This window comes from Euprymna scolopes, chromosome 10 (genome assembly GCF_053919585.1).
Source record: "Euprymna scolopes isolate OS-2025 chromosome 10, ASM5391958v1, whole genome shotgun sequence".
NCBI lineage: Eukaryota > Metazoa > Mollusca > Cephalopoda > Sepiida > Sepiolidae > Euprymna > Euprymna scolopes.
The window spans coordinates 43522025-43535599 of record NC_136491.1 but is presented as its reverse complement, the minus strand read 5'-3'; the positions used below and the strand labels follow the sequence as shown (position 1 = coordinate 43535599).

At 33.6% G+C, this 13575-nt stretch overlaps 1 protein-coding gene across 2 annotated transcripts in view; it reads left to right on the top strand.

The window, feature by feature from the left end:
* The first annotated feature begins 1048 nt into the window (after positions 1 to 1048).
* The window catches only part of LOC145285953 (DNA-directed RNA polymerase III subunit RPC4-like), a 30495-nt gene continuing 17968 nt past the window's right edge, over positions 1049 to 13575 (top strand). Inside the window, exons 1-5 of one of the 2 annotated variants that reach the window (XM_080134474.1) lie at positions 1049 to 1196; positions 4263 to 4386; positions 8329 to 8424; positions 9551 to 9723; positions 12882 to 13009. In XM_080134474.1, coding sequence (XP_079990600.1) covers positions 4307 to 4386; positions 8329 to 8424; positions 9551 to 9723; positions 12882 to 13009 — 477 coding nt within the window. In that variant the 5' untranslated portion in view covers positions 1049 to 1196; positions 4263 to 4306. Of the gene's footprint in view, positions 1262 to 4262; positions 4387 to 8328; positions 8425 to 9550; positions 9724 to 12881; positions 13010 to 13575 lie in introns of both variants that reach the window. The other variant, XM_080134475.1, reaches the window with a different exon arrangement.

The following is a 13575-nucleotide window of genomic DNA, read 5'->3' as shown; positions in this document are numbered from 1 at the left end:
CCAGCTCTCGAGCTGAGAGGTTCAATGAACCAGCCGCCTCCCTTTCGGGAGGCATGCGCTTGCGTGCGTCACGTTCCCTGCTACTATGTATGAGACACGAGCTAACAGACAGTATGTACACTTTATACGTTTTCTATCTCTATGGCCTGGATTGACTTTTTCTCATTCTCTCTCTATACTACAATAGACTTTCCTCCTCACCAGCTAACAGTGAGAGACGCACACCAAACTGGATTGACTTTCTCTCTTTCTCTCTCTACGACAATAGACTTTCCTTCTCACCAGTAAACAGCGAGAGACGCACGCCAAACTAAACATGTGTAGTACCCTTTTCTTTCACTTGTTTCTTCACGAAATAAATCCTAGTTCGTTTAATTCAAGTAAATGCATTGTCCGTTCCTTCCTCAAAGCAATTAATTTCTCTCTTTCTCAATTCAATTCATTATTCCTAATTTGCACCACCTCAACAAATTGGTGACATCCGAAAGTGAGATGAACACGCATTTCCTTCTATACCCTAGACCGCTACATACTGACTATGGTTCTTGAGAGAGGCTTATCAGAATTATTTTTTTAGTTTACGTTTAAATTTTGATTGCATTTGAAAAATAAAAGCCCAAAGAGAATCTCTAAATGGGAAAAATAAAAGCCCAAAGTAAATCTCTAAATGGAAAAAATGTATATTTTTCAATTTTCATGTTTGTTTTTCTTTTTTAAGTATTTTAAAGAATTTTTATCGATGATAATATGCCAACAACCTCAGATTTGGAATCTAAAATATTTCAGATAAGCATCAAATTTTATTCATGTTCATTAAGCACCAATTAAGCAAAATTCTTAATTTCTTCTTTAAATTTTAGACATTTTCTAGGGTCAAAATTATGCAATGGACTTTTATCAAAATTAGAATAAGGATTCTAAACATAAGTTTTAACATGATTGTATGTGGATTATAATCTTCGCAAAGAGACATAAAAATAACACAAAACGGTTTTGTTCGGTGACAAGCCCTGGGACGACAGCGGAACTTAAATTAGTCGGTAATTATTTTCGGTTGTCACCGTACGAAACTGCGTCTCGCAATTTTTGTTCCGCTTTACAAGAATTAATTTTTTGTTTCTTTTTTGTTTTTAGTCATAATAATCATAAAAACTTTATCGCTTTACATGTGTTTCATACGGCGACTTATTTAACCGGTAAGGAAAACAAATCTATTTATGGTTATTGACATTTATTTATATAACGTAAAAGGCATTTCTTGGTAAGCAAACAACGATTATTTACAATTTTTTTCGATTTATGAAATTGAAAACTTAAAACCATCAATATTCTATCCATTTGCATTTGAAAAAAAAAATCAGAGTTGAGTTATTTACATATTTTTAATTTTATCTTTTTTAAATATAAAAAATTAATTCGATAAATCAATAATTGGAAATTGGGTACGGAAATTGTTAACAATTTCCAACAAAAAACAAAAAAAAAAACATTAAAAACAAACAAACAAATAGTCAACAAATCCCCACTTGGCTCCAATTGAAATAATGACCCTCGTCTTGAGGAAGTATCCTCCTTCGAAAAAACGGTATTTTTTTACGACCTGCCTCAGCGTAGTATAACCCCCCCCCCAGCCACTCCATGTTAAGAACGGCGGATTTGTATTACTGTACACATAGATTCGAAAAAGTTGTCAAAAAACAAATATATAACAAATAAATGTTATCAAAGGCAAGATAAATTACTTTTCTACCAAACTGGATATAATTTTCGTGTTTTCATTCAATTTAACATGTTTATTCAGCTCAAAAAGCATACAGTGTTTACCGATGTATTGGAAAATTAAAAATGGCGGCCGACTCTCTCTTTAACACGGTAAGTTCGGGAAAAGGTGTTATAAATAATAAACTAGAGAAAATGCTATTAAAATACCACCGAATATATGTCAAGTTATGTCACGGTAACATATATTGAGCAAATTTCTAACAGTATTTTGTCTAGTTTATTATTTATTACACCTTTTTCCGAACTTACCGTGTTAAAGAGAGAGTCGGCCGCCATTTTTAATTTTCCAATACATCGGTAAACACTGTATGCTTTTCGAGCTCAATAAACATGTTAAATTGAATAAAAACACGAAAATTATATCCAGTTTGGTAGAAAAGTAATCTATCTTGCCTTTGATAACATTTATTTGTTATATATTTGTTTTTTGACAACTTTTTCGAATCTATGTGTACAGTAATACAAACCCAGAACGGCTTTCGGAATAAGCACCACCCAACCTCCCCATGTTAAGAACGGCTTTCGAGGTTAGGGGTGTTTATTCCGAAAGCCGTTCTTAACATGGGGATGTTGGCGTGTTTATAATACGCTGGGGCAGTGCCCCAGCGTATTATAAACACGCCACGCCGTAAAAATTTACCGAAAAAACTTCCGGGACTGACCTTCTCACTCTTGGTCTGATATCGCAGAAGACCTACATCAGATCCGTTGCCGAAATCGCTGGAAAAATCGTTGGATCTTTTTACCGCTCCAGAAAGTATCGCACTCCCGACGCAATCCTCTACCATATACAAGAGCCAAATACGTCCTAAGATGGAGTACTGTTGCCACATCAGGGGAAGAGCTGCTAAGTGTACCCTTCTTGCTTTGGCAGGATTCAAAATCTAGTTCGCGAGGACCTTTTTCACCTTCCTCAATCTATGATCACATCTTCACAGAAAAGGCGTTGCGTTGCGACTCTATCTCTGCTTTATCGTTATTTTCGCGGCAGGTGCTTGCTCAATGCTCAACTGCGTTTCAATCTATGCCCTATGCCGTAAAACATATAAACAACTGTCAACATTATCTGTGTCTAGAACTAAACGAAAATTCCATAAGCAAAGTTTCTTTCTAGAACCGTCCATCTATGGAACACAATATCGTGGGGCTGCTTCCCTGTTGGCTATAAACATGGTCGTTTTCAAGTCTAATGTAAATAAGTTCTTGTTGGGCTGTCTTAAACCCTACCCAAGTTCCAGCATTACCGATCGTCACGGTGTTGTCTCACCTAACACTCAACCCTTATCCTCGAGTGGCCTCCAGGCCTTGATAGGCGGTGGTCTTTAAGAGAAAAAAAAAACTGTTAGCACAAGCATGAAAAGTTTATTTTTCTACTTACCTGCTTATTTATTTGTGTATTTACAAACGCTTTTATTTAAATGATTTATCTGTGTTTTCTGAGTAAACCCACCGTATTCAAAATGGTGTTGGATGTTACCCGAAGTAAAACACTAAAAAAAAAATGAAAATGAGATATATATATATAAAGTAAGAAAAATATACAGATTGGTTGGAGGTTAAGTTTGGAATCGATTGGTGACAGCTATTGAACGTATTTCTGGTGCTTATTTAGAATTTCACCAAGTTAAAAAAAGAAAAAAAAAAAAAGAAAGGAAGATTATGTATTCGTCAAAAATTATGTAATTTGATCAAGTATTTTTTTTTAATCAAGAAAATAAAATTCCATGAAAAAGCAAGGAGAAACCTGGGAGCAACTATATTGTCTTAAATTTTGCCCAAATTTAAGAGTGACAATTTAATTTGACTCAAAATAATTAAAACGTTTTAATCACTAAAAATCGTAAAATTTAATTTCAAGTGAGAGCCACATCATGCCACCCCACATCTTTGAAGTTGGTTTGAAAGTCAACACTAAAGTGTACTTGAATGTGCTGAAAAGTGTGGTGGTTTCCTGGTGCAATCATGTGACCGCTGGCAGACTCTGGGTGTGGCAGCAGGACTCGGTGCTGACCCACAATTCAAAGAGACCCAAGCTTGACTTCAGAAGGAGTGCTACGATTTTGTACCGTTCTCTCAGTGACCCTCCCCATCCTTCCCTGACTTTAACCTTCTGGACTACTTTGTTTGGTCATACGTTGAGAACATCACCAACATGACCTCCCACAACACCAAAGCCAGCCTGATCGCTACTGAGTATTCGCCGAGCTCCCACTGGTGCATGTGAAAAAGGCATGCTCCCAGTTCCGGATTTGTCTTGAGGCAATGATTGAGGCTGAAGGTGGCTACATTGAATAAATGTCAGCTCTACTACATAATCAAGTTACCTGAATTGATTTTTTTTCAATAAAAGTTTTAAAATAAAGCTGTAGTGTTGTTTTCTTTAGGGTGACAACTTTATTGTTCCACCCTGTATGTTTTGTGAAATACAATTACTGTGTTCAACATATTTATTTATTCATTATCTATTTTTTTTTTAATAGATATTTTCCAGTTGATTTACTTGGCCTCTGAAAACCTTGGCATCATGTCTACACCTTCTAAATCTGTTGACCTTCCACGAGGTCTGATTGACCGCAAGGGAACACCTGCTGGCCGCAGTACGAGGTAAATAATCCTTCCTAAAGTCAAATATAAAGATTGGAAGAAATTAACATGTGGAACATCTGGTGAGTTAAAATATTTATAAGCAAAAATCACCAGATGATGAAGAGAAGCATTTAACATCTGTAGATGACCAGTTGTGTAAATCAGCAGATGATAAAATAAAGGAGTATAATTCTAGTGTTATTTTTTATTTATATATATGAAACTTAATGTCTGTATGTGTGTTCCCTATAGAAAAAAAGTTAGAGAATCTACATAAAATCTAAGTATACTCTTTTTTTTTTTTTTTTTTTTTTTTTTTATTACATTTTCACCCCAAACAAGGCAAATTGCCACTTTGGTGTAGGGGGCTACTATCAGGGGCAACAACTACTGGGGTACTATGTAGGGATTTGGGTAGCAAGATGTCGGTTCACGTTACACTTGAACTTCTGCACGTCAGTACTGTTGGGGAAGCAGGGACCTGGAATGGAATTCCGGAGTCTAGCGGTTCTGGGGAAGAAACTATTGGAGTAAAAAGATCTTTTACATCTAGGGATCTCTACAGTGTGGGGGTGGGATTTAGTAGCCTGTCGGGTTTGTCGAGGGTGCTCACGTCGTGGGGGCACAAGTGATTGCAGTTATGTAATGTAAAATTTATCTTAGAATATAATGGAAGTATCTATATATTTGTGGAGCTCATTATTGCGTAACTTAGTGATCTAACACAAACCGGTGTGTCAGTGTGATTATGCTGTATATATGAGACAAGTGACCATTTGAGAATACTAGATGCTGTTTGTATTGCAGTGAGATGTAGAAATTTCCAGTTTAATATCTGTGGGCGTATTTAAAACCACTGGGAGAGATGCACCCTCAGTTTTCATAAGGGCATGCACCTTGGAGAAGGAAAGCTTCTGATGTAAAAACCTCAGGTTTACCATCTGCTCTGTCCTTTGCACTGACTCAGTTTATCAGTGGTTCCAAAAAGAGGAGATGGTTCTACACCAAGCCTTCACCACTATAAACAATGTGGATTTCTAAACTTCATACTTTGGGATTTGACAGGAGATTCCATATCCTGGTTATATCAAACAGTAAGTTCATATTTACTGATTTGTATTGTGGTTATATTGAAAAGCAAATGGATATACGAAGTTAAATAAAATAACAAAACAAATAAGACGTCCTTCCGTTTGTCCATTTTTTGTTCATACGTCACACCAATACAACAGTCAGTTCCCTGCATTGCTATAGCCTTCTCATACTCCTCGATATCTATTCACCAACAATGCTTCAATCAAACTACCTTTCTCTATTATATTTGTTGAATTATTCCACAAAATACTGCCTTTTGGATTACTTTGAACCATCTTCCATTAACGCAATTCCTTTGGATTTTACCTGTGGAAATGGAAATTTAATCAACTTTTTTGGATTTTACTGTTATTGGATATTTTACCTTTCACCAGACCATCCATTCACATGAAATTACCTTTTTCTTCTCCCTATTCCCTCTGCTTCACTATTTTTTACCAAGTAAGATCTATGACTTACTTGTAGTTTCATTAAATACTTTTGCAAGCAAAATCCGATCTCGCATTTTGCTAATCCCTACCCTCTAATGAGAAGGAAAGTATTTCTTCGAAACTCCGCAGATTAAGGACTATCCACTTATTTTGTGCTTCCTTTTTAAAATTAAATATGTTTTTAACTCTTTTTCAAAGTGTTTTTTAACATGTTTTATTAAGTACTTGTTCTTAAAGAGTAAAGTTCATAGGAATTTTATTACATTATCAATAAGGGTTACAGAAAGGGGACTAGGGGAGAAACCTCTTCAGGCCATGGCTTCTCAAAGCTAAATGCTTCTCATCAGAAGAGGAGAAAAATTCAGAATTATACAAATATAATGGTAAAAAGACAACACCAACTTAAACAGCATTCAAATTAGAATTGTAAAAAACATTGGGGGAATAATATAATGAAGACAAAAGAGAGAGGAGCAAAAAAGAAACAGTTAAAAAATAAAAAGTAAATAAATTTTTTAAAAATTTTCTTTAATTTTTAAAAAGATGTTTTTAAATATAAAAGTTTAGTAAAAAAAAAATTTTTAATTTTAAAGAATTTAAACAATTTTTTAAAAATGTAAAAGCCAATTTTTTTCAGTATCTCAATTAAACCAAAACTTAAAGACAGTGATTCAAGTACGATAACCATTAGACCAGCATGACACATTCCTTAAAAGGTGTTTTCAAACCTACTTATTCTTAACATAAGTAATTTGTAATGTGAATAATTCATGCATGGGCATTCGTGAAACAGCAAGCATATAAAAATCCCATGACTCCTATATACCAATATTTCAATTTTGACTCCTTAGCAGCCCTTTTTTACCGGATGGAAATGGATTTAAATGTTTTCCACATGTCTGAATATCCTATATGCCAAATTTCAAGTCTGTAGATAAAAAATTTATTGAGTATATAGGTTGATAAGTGTCCACACACACACATTATCACTTTATATATATATATATATTTTCTCTTAATAGTGACTTCATCTATTATTTATAATTAATGGTTCCAATATTATGAATAGTAGCTGAATAATCCAAATAATACCAATCATCAATCCTCATCTCAAAAATTCAGAAACATTTTATTTTTATAGCAATGTACACAATTGCATATTTTCGTTGTGTACTCTCCATAAACAAAGACAGTTTTGAAAAAGGTAAGTGATTCCTTTCGGTTCACTTGTAATGTAATAGGTTTGTATAAATTTATGAGCATATTATCATTTAGTGTGTATATATATATATATATATATATATATATATATACATGTGTGTGTGTGTGAATCTATTTGATCATCTATGTTGAGTGTATGAACAGGACATATAACATAGAACAAAATGGATGACAGTTCTCTTGGGGGATAACATATGCCAACGGGGAAATGTACCCGGTCTATCTTTGGTCTTGTTTGATGGGAAGCTGCATAGAAAATCCATCCCAATCAATGAACAAATCTCGGGTTGTCTTTTCAGCAACTTTATTTCCAATGTTTCCCCCCATTGGAAATCTGCAACACTGATCTTAGAGTTTTACTATCAACATTTTTCAACAGTCTCCCCTGCTCATAACTGTTACACTCCATAGACAGTTTCTTTCCATCTGACTTACAACTGTCGACTTTCCTCTCTGACTCCCAACTCTTGACTCTGATTATGTGTATCACCAATCTATCTCCTTACATCATTAACTCCACGTGACCAAGATACAAATCGGATGATCTATCTTCGTCATGTGTTTTTTTTTTTTATGTCTGTTAATATTCTTGTTTATGTTAGTTATGAAAATTAATATTCCTTTCTATTATTAGATTGGTGCAAAATTAATGTTTTTTTTTTAATATATAGTTGAACATAAAAAAACGACATTATTTTTGCACCAACCTATTAAAAGGTAAATATTTTTATCCTAAAAACATACCTTTCATCTTGATACATTCTTTCTAACAATATCAAGAACGATCATAATAATCGTTCAGCTCAAACCAATTTGACCAAAGAGAAAGACTTTTCTCTTTGCTAGGTGACATTATGAACTTCCTGACACATAGTCTAACTTAACCTTTGATGGAAAATTCCATTTTCTTATAAGTAGTATTTTCCATTTTTGATATTACTTTTATACACCCCCCAGATAAAAATCATTAAAAAAAAAAAAAAGGATGGAGAAGTTGGTAGCGCAAATGTTTGATTCTGTCTCTGATTCCTGGAAATTTCAAAGGTTTGGTTCCAACTTCTAAAGTAATGAATTTGCTATGACTCTACCTCCCCAACCCTGAAAAGCAGACAAACCAAATCAATCTAAAAATGCTCAATGTTTTTCATTCAATTACATCTAAGAAAAAAAAATTAATTTTGCATGCAATACTTTTTAATTTTTATTTTGACAGGTTACCTTCCATTCGTGGACCTCGTGATTTGACTCTTGGAGGAATTCCAAAAAAGATCTTCACACCAAATATTCCATCTCGAAGAGTAAAGGACGAGTATGTCTTTTTATTTCTTCTTTTTTTTTTCATTCTTTCTTTCCTTTTATTTTAATCCAATTTGACAACTCTCTACTTATTGTTGTTTGGTCTCTCTCTCCACACTTGAAAGTTTTATTTTATGGTTTATATATTTCAATGATTATTATTTATATAATACTAGCAGGGCTTCCCGACATTGTACGGGGTAAATGTGTAACATCTCCCCCCCCCCATTCCCACTTACTTCTTCAACCAGCACATTTCTCTCTCGAGATGTACACACGCACAACTCCAGTTGGTATAAGGGATATAACTCTGTAAAAAAAAACAATCAGTTACTTCCCTTTAGTTAGTAGCTGGTAAACAGACTACATAACATTAAAAGATGTGTGTATATATTGATAACATAAAATAATGAATCTTTCATTTTTTTTTTTTTTTTTTTTTTTTAAATTTCTAATATCATACATCTGGGTTATGCCAACTAAGAAAAAAAAAGTTGTGGATATTTGTAGTGTATTTTTCAAGTTTTACCTGGACATACAGATATTTGCCCTTTATATAGTAGATTGATATGATCTAAGCAGGAGGTATTACATGTCAACCAAGTAAAACAGTAGACATCAGTAATTGTCAAAACCTATATTTGTAGGTTTTCACTTCTCTCTTGAAGTTGCAGTCTTACATAAAAATATAAAGTTAGGTATGTCTACATGTTATATATACGATGCCCTCCACTCACCTTCAAAAGACAAAGGATACCACTTGTAAGGGCAGCTACGCATGTAATTATGAGGCAAGAGTTGTGCAATACCAACCACACCTCTCCTAAATTAGTACTGTTTGTGTCCAGTAGCAAGGAGAAGTCCAGGACGACTGGAAACAATGCCGAGATAAGCAGAGAGCACATACAGCATCTGGAAGCCCCAAAGGGTCATCCATTTTAGTACTGACCAGGTTCAACGTAGCTTAACTGGTGATCTATACTACATAAGCGTCTCCGACATTTTTTGTGCAGTTCATTTTGAGAATCATTCTTTTTATTTAGAGCATCTGTGAGTTTGCTTTAAATTTTCAGTTTAATAATTTTGCAAATTGTACCGTTTTACATGTGTATGCCTTTATCTTTTTCTGTTTTTAACAGCTCTGCTTCTTCAAGCCCCAAGCGAGAAGAAAAACCCAGTCACAGACGTGAACGAAATAGCTCCCGAAATGAACGAGGTCGAGGACGTGGAAGAGGCAGAGATAGAGACAATTACGTTCAGTCTCATTCTATATTTGAACAAGGTCCTTCTAGAGACCCACTCTCTCATACCAGTGAGTTTCTAAAACTCTTCTGTTTTCTTTCTTTCTTTCTTCCCCATCCATTGTTTGATCGTGAGATGCTAATACACACACACACAAATACACATACAACGGAACTTTATAACAAATTTTCTGACACTCTTATTTATGTCTTATTCAAGAATGTTCAATCTTTTTAACAAACTTAGGTTTTTCAAAGTAAATTTTACGTCACTGTAAAATTGTGGATGCATAAATATATTTGGTTAAATCACTTATTTAAAAGGTAAGTGTTAACGTGGAAAGAAAGTAAAAATTTATCAACCTAATTAATAAAACAAAAGTAAAGGAAACTCTTAAGTACGTACTCGTCACGGAACGAAAATGTCATATTCCAAAAATCACGTTACTAAATTGTTTATTGTTTTTTTTAAATAAGAAAATCGAATTTTATGAGGAAGCAAAATCATTATGTCCTAATCTGCCATATTTAATAAATAGACAAAACTCAAAATCAAGATCAAACTCAACCGTGTAATGGCTACAATTTTCTATTAAAATCACTAAAAGTCATTAAAAAAAATGATTTTTTTATTTATATAAAAAAAACATATTGATCAATTTACGTAATTTTTGTTCTATGACTGATGTCAGGTAGGGATATTTATAAATACTCAGATAAATACAAAGAATAGTTAGGGGAGGAACATATATATCTATATTCAGTTAAAGAAGGTTGAAATTACAACAGTAATTTAATTAAATAAGAATAAATTGTTAGAATTTTGCAGATGCATTGTGTTTGCGTGTGAACTGACATCCAAAAATGGTTTAATTGTTGCAACGTGCGAGTTTGCAATTAAAAACAATGGATGGCTTCCAGGTCATTTAGTATATTTTATTACTCTTTTTTGTGAATTCAAAAATTCTTTTAGCGGCAAATCAAGAGAGAAGGAAAAAGTTATGACTAGTGTTGTAAAGATGAATCAGAATCAGATAAATGGGAATGTTTTTTGGGTATCAAAATCTATTATTATCTGCATAATTGTATTATTGTGTTTATCAGTATCAAAAAAGTTTTAGCCAATTTTCCGATACCAAAAACGATTCTTTTAATTGATTTTTTTGAAAACTTAATTTTCCCTTAATGAAAACTTTTTTTTCCCTTTTTGAAAACTTAATTTACTAATAATAAAATGATAAATATTTATTGATGTGAAACTACCATTAAAACTAAATCTAAAGATCAACCCCCCTACAAGTGTATTTTTACATCTGTGAAAATATAGCCACATATTACGAGTTTTTAAGGTAATACCTCCCCCACCCAAAAAAAAAAACAGCAATGCTATATTTAGAAATTTTAAAACAATAAAAATCAGGAATCATCATAGTTGTGACATTTAAAATCAGTTCAAAAGAATTGCTTTTTAGTTGTGGTCCTACTGTAAAAGGGGACAGTGAAAATATGGTGGCGGTGCATTAGTGGTTACTTTTTATCTTCATCAAATATATAAAGTAAAGTTGGTCTGATTCTCAACTTCATGTCTAAATAGCAATACGTCTGACAAATGGATATTTCATTTTTCCTGGCAAATTTTTCTTTTTTATCCTTGCAGCATGTTCTTTAGACTTAAAAAGTTTCTTTCGCTCCAGTCTTTTTTGTTTAATATTTATTCCAGCTATTACAATGTAAACAATCTATATTATATTTCTCTTTGTCTGTCATTTTTTTCTCATAAACTATTAAGCCGATCTGGCTGAAAGTTTGTATGAACCTTTATGATGAGGTGCAGGGATTAATAGGGATTCGTCACCACAGTACCACATTTACTCTAGAAGTTTTTCTTCAAAATTACTAGGTTGATCTGGCTGAAATTTTGTATGAACCTTTGTTATGATAAGGTGCAGCAAACTAAGTATTATGGTAGCCGTTATAATTAGCGATTAATATGGATTAGTATTTAATGCAAAAATGAACACAAATTTAATCATATTCAATTATCAATTTGGCATAAAGCACTCATTCTAAGACAACGGTCTATAACTTTTGCCCGTTTTTAACGGATCAAAAAGTCTGATTTAAAATAATAATTTTATAATATTTCTTAGGGAAATCACTCCAATTTCAACTTTTTTTTTTTTTGTTTTCTTATATTCATTCCAAATAAGACATATTGCCACTTGGATGTAAGAGGATAATATTTGGGACCATGCCAACAGGGGTACTATGTAGGGAGTTGTGCAGCTAGATGTTTGTTTGCATTACATTTAAATTTCTGCATATTAGCATGGTCAGGGAAGCAGGAAATAGGAAGAGAATTCCATAATTACAGTAGAAAGCTTTCCAGCATCTAAAGACCTCTACAGTGAAGGGGTAGGATTGTTGGGTCAGTTGGAGGTATATACATCGAGGGGATGCAAATGCTACGAGTTCGTTGGAGCACATTCTGTTAAAGTACTGGTAAAACAAGCACAGGGATGCAACATTGTGGCGATGAGACAAGGGTTGGAGCGTGGTGGAATTTGGGGGCCTATTAAATTCAAAACACTTTTTTGGACCTTTGGAAGTGGCAGAAACTAGTGGTAAATACACCATCCCACATGTGGCAACAATACTCCATGAATAGGTGAATGGCGCTTGCAGAGATAAGGATACTGGTAGATGTGAGAAATTTACTAGCCCAATAGAGAGAGCCCACCTTCTTTGCAGGAGACTTGGCAGCATCTACTAAATTAGTAGAAAAGTATCTAAATTATTATTTATATGTTTTCAACCGTTGTACTCTATGATCATCTTCCAGTGTCTTTTCTTTTAGTTTTAAACTTCACGGAAATTTTTGGAGACTCAAAGAATCACTGCATATGTTAGGCTACAGTAACCTCTTAAGTAAGCCAAACATAGAACATTTGATATAAGTATGTGTAAATAACCTTATTTTTTCTCCAGGAGATAGACAATCATTAAAGATTTGAAATTTGTTATTTTGTTAGAGTACCTTCCTCTTTAAAGACTAAATTGTTTTGATTGCGTGAAATGCATCTTTTTCATCGAGAAATTAAGATAGGAGTGTAATAAATATGCACATCTAGAAACATCTAGCATTTTTCTTAACTCGTTAACTTTCTTTAATTTTTTTTCAATGTTTTTGAGGAATGTTAATTCTAACTTAATCTTTTATTAATTGCAGAAGGGTCAAGCTATCCAAGCGGAAATGTGGGTGAGGGTTATGGCAGCAGAACCTCCAAGACAGTCTTCCATAAGAAGGAAACTAAAGAAGATACGAAAAGAGTTTTGGACAGACTCCTTCAAGATGACGTAAGTATTAATACATTGCATGAAACAGCATCCGGTGTTGAAACCACAAATTTTGGAATATAAAGATGTGTGGAATCACCTCGTAGTTCCATTCTGTCCCCGCATGATAGTACCAGTCATGGCGCCGTCTTTAAGTAATCAAACAGCTCATTTCATTAATCATTTTAAATGCTTCCATTATTTTTATCTTTCAATTTCACAATTATTCTATCTCATTTACCATTGTCCTCAAGTGGCGTTTGAGCTTGATAATTGGTGACCTATTTGCTGCAACCGATGAACGATGAGTTCATTTTGTTTTATCCAGCTGTGAGGAAGCAAGTAAATAAAGACTTATTTAAAAATAATTTTGGAAATGTCTAGAAATTTTCAATCGGTTGTTTTAAGATACAGATGTCATAAGCAGCTCTTTTTTTTTTTGTAAGAGCCCTCCAAAATTAGTGGATGGTAACAATTAATGCTACTAAGACATAGCTCCTTTCCTTCAACAAATACAAAGAATCTTTCCAGCCATCGGTTGCCATGAACAATAGCACTCTGAGAGTTCTTCATTCAAACTCCTTGGC